At 48.1% G+C, this 3549-nt stretch overlaps 1 protein-coding gene across 1 annotated transcript; it reads right to left on the bottom strand.

The window, feature by feature from the left end:
* Nucleotides 1-745: 745 nt before the first annotated feature.
* Nucleotides 746-2659, bottom strand: mipa (major intrinsic protein of lens fiber a; the record flags this gene model as incomplete). The annotated part of the gene is made up of 4 exons (XM_083656695.1): nt 746-931; nt 1071-1151; nt 1597-1761; nt 2300-2659. The coding sequence occupies 4 exons, from the start codon at nt 2657-2659 to the stop codon at nt 746-748; spliced, it is 792 nt and encodes a 263-aa protein (XP_083512821.1).
* Between the last annotated feature and the right edge of the window lie 890 nt (nt 2660-3549).

Raw genomic sequence — 3549 nt, 5'->3', positions numbered from 1 at the left:
TGATCGATTAAAACAGGCACACAAGCATACACACACACAGACATGCGTACACACACACTCGCACGCACACACACACGACTAAAAAATAATGTGAGTCAAATAAATCCTGGTAAAGTATAATACGTACATGTAATTTACCCAAAGATCATAAAACGAAACAACGAAATTGAGAGATCACACTGGATCAAAAATGGAAAAGCATGCAGAAGTCCACTGCTCTACTGTAGCTTCACTCCTAGCAGACTACAAAAAAGAGAGAGAGAGAGAGAGAGAGAGAGAGAAAAAGAGAGAGGAGAGAGAGAGAGAGAGAGAGATGCCCCTGTCCTGAGCAGTTATATAGCCACCTGGTCAGCAGCCAGGAGTAACTTGACTCCCTAACACCACAGGGTGCTTCCTTCAGTGGCAAGTCTAACTTCTAACTCTCCATCTTTGTCCTGCAGTCCAAAGGGGGAGGAGGAGGAGGAAGGTTGGTTAGAGGAGAGGTTAGGGGGGGAGATGGTCAGGGCTTTGGTTGCCCCATCACTGAAATTCAGTATGTCCAGTTCTGGATGCAGGAGGAGAACAAAGATGCGATCGGGATCTATGATAAGTGGAGAAGGTATGTGAGCGTGTGTGTGTTGGGGGGTATGTATGCAGAGATGTGGAGATGCTAGTGGGGTGGGTGGAGGATGGACTGGGAGCTGAAGGTGAGGGGTGAGGTTATGAAGGGGGGGGGGGGTCAGAAAGCCGATCTTCGTCCCCAGGCTTATAGGGCCTGTGTCTTGAGCTCGATGGGCTCTCCCCGGTTGTCCTGCTGGCCCTCGGCCTCCGGGGGCCGGCTGCCTTTCAGCGTGGCCAGCCTCTCGGAGAGGCCGCGCATACGTGGGAACAGCATGAAGTCGTACACCAGGGCGCCCAGGGCACCGCCGATCATAGGTCCCACCCAGTACACCTGCCAGTCACAAAAACAGGAGGAGGAGGACAAAGTGTCAGAGAGCAGAATGCGTTGTTAAACCATGCCAGTTTACTTTGATTTGCATGAACTCGTAAACCTCTTGTGCTAATTGGAGTTCTAAATATGATCCACTTACCCAGTGGTTGATGAAGTTCCTGACCATGACAGCAGGGGCAAAGGACCTTGCCGGGTTCATCCCTGCTCCAGTGTAGTACATCTAAGACAGAGAGAGGGAGATATGAGTCCTTTAGACCAGTTTTTCAGACAAGGACCCCTTACAAGATACCGGGGACCCCCTCATTCTGATTTGTGATTTTGGGCTATAAGCTTAATTGTTTCCACGGTAACATGCTTGACTTTTAAAGTGATAGGTTTGTTAGATTAGAATGTAATCCATGAGCCATTTTAGATTTAAAGCATAAAATATTTCCCTTGAACTATGATGCTTTTGCAAAAAAAAAAAAGTTTTTATTTTTTATTTTCCTGAAAACATTTCGCGGACCCCCTGGCAAAGTGCCACGGACCCCTGGGGGTCCCCGGACCCCGATTTGAGAACCACTGCTTTAGACTCATGCAATGTTCCTTCCTAAGATCAGCACTTTTTAGGAACCTGGTGAGAACCTTTTCAAATGTCTAGACTGGTCTGTTAGAATGACTCTTACCCCGAGGAGGTGTCCCATGAGCACAGAGAAGCCGATGGCCAGGGCGGCAGAGCCCAGGCGACCGTTGCGCCTCTCATCGGTCACAGCGAAGATGCAGACGACGAGCTGCAGGGTGAGGAACACCTCCATGGTGGTGGCCATGCCCAGGCTGATGCCAGGCTGCAGCTGCAAGAGGAGCAAACGATGGCACGGGACAAATGTTGTGAGTGCCTATAATCTACATTCTACAGTATGAAGAACATACAATCAACATGCTTCTGAATGATCCTAGAACTGGTCCAATTACTATATTGTAACATGTACAGAACTATTAATATGTTATGTCATATGTATGTCATATTGTGATTTTTTTCACTTGAGATTACCTGTGTTGGCATTCTTCCAGACATACTTTTGTAGATTTTAGTAGTGATAATTTACCATAAATCCACACATTTTTTCCACTTGAAAAAAATAATAATCTGATCGTCCATTATGACGACTCAGGCATAATTGCCAAATTCCCAAAATTGAGAATTTACACTTAAACAGTCAAATAAACAGCCAATGAAATGATACAAATGTAACCCAATACATGTGAGTCAAAAGCCATTCAATTAGTACTACTAATTGTTACATACAATTAGTATTACTAGTAACACAGATATGAGGCATTAAGGCCTTCCTTCCGTCCTGGTTCCAGTAAACTGGCAGGTCATCTTACCGTGTTGAGTGCCAGGTTGCCCCTCATGTTGGTGGGTGTGACCCCGTAGAGCACCGCGGCCCCCGCCAGAGCGCCCAGGCACTGGGCGACGATGTAGAAGAACGCACGGAACAGGGACATCTGGGAGCCAATCAGGTAGGCGAAGGTGACGGCCGGGTTGATGTGTCCTCCGCTGATGTGGCCGATGGACTGGATGAGGGTGGCGGCTGCCAGCCCGAAGCAGAAGGCCACGTGGAGAACGTTATGGGGCCCGGTGGTCCAGCGCAGGGCTGCCCCCAGCCCAAAGAACACAAAGAACATGGTGCCGTAGAACTCGGCGAACACCGCCCGCCAGAACGACATGGAACGGAACTCCCACATGGTGGCCAAAAAGTCAAAAGGTCAAACCCCTAAGCAATGGGAGGGATGGGAAGGTGGAACAGAAGACTCCAAAAAGCCCCGATCAACTAAAAGGAGATGTTTGGAGATGTTTATTCTCCTCAGTAATGACTATTACTGAGATGCCGTAGTTTGTTCGACAAAAAAACACAGAGCAAACTACAAAAACGAGCCTCCTAACAGAAAGTGCCCGTCTAAAAACTAAACGATACAGCACGTAAACCGTTCACCATGCGACTCTCTAAGAGTCAACTTTGCTGTCAGTAATCTGCTGTGTTTTCAGTTATAGAGATTCCGTCTCTGTGCAACTATGTGCCAACCCCTGTTGGTGGTTTAGTAGAAGAACATGGGTAGACGAACGTTAAGCATGTCCTGCAGACATTCAGCCTCTATGCCAGAGCAGGGGGAGTTCAGGGGCCTTTATATAACGCGCCGGGGGCCCGAGGCGGCCCCGCCCTGCCCAGGGGGAGGGGCCAGTGCACAATAGTAGCACAAATCAAAACAAAGTCACTTAACCCTCCTCTCACCCTGACCTCTCTCTGCTCGTCGCACGGGTCACCTTGAACCTGAACTATACCCACAAACTGTAACAGGGGTGAAACGGTCAGCACGAAAATGTTACATTTGGGCCTTGAGGATTTACTTAAAAGTTACGTATATACGAGAAAGCTATCTAAAGTAGTGTATTTAGTTTTGTATTTAAAACCCTTATGTGAGGCTGAAAACAAAGATCTGGGTGGTGTAGCACTATTATAGTTTTCTGTTGCAGATGGCTCTGAAACCTCCACTGGGGGGTCTCCATCTTTTCAGGGGGGTTCAGCTAAACCCAATGTGTTACTGGAAGGGGAGGGGGGGGGGGTCTAATCTCTACA

The sequence above is a fragment of the Poromitra crassiceps genome, assembly GCF_964638095.1.
Source record: "Poromitra crassiceps genome assembly, chromosome: 20".
Taxonomy (NCBI): domain Eukaryota; kingdom Metazoa; phylum Chordata; class Actinopteri; order Beryciformes; family Melamphaidae; genus Poromitra; species Poromitra crassiceps.
Note: the sequence above shows the minus strand (reverse complement) of the source record. Positions and strands in the feature narration are given on the sequence as shown.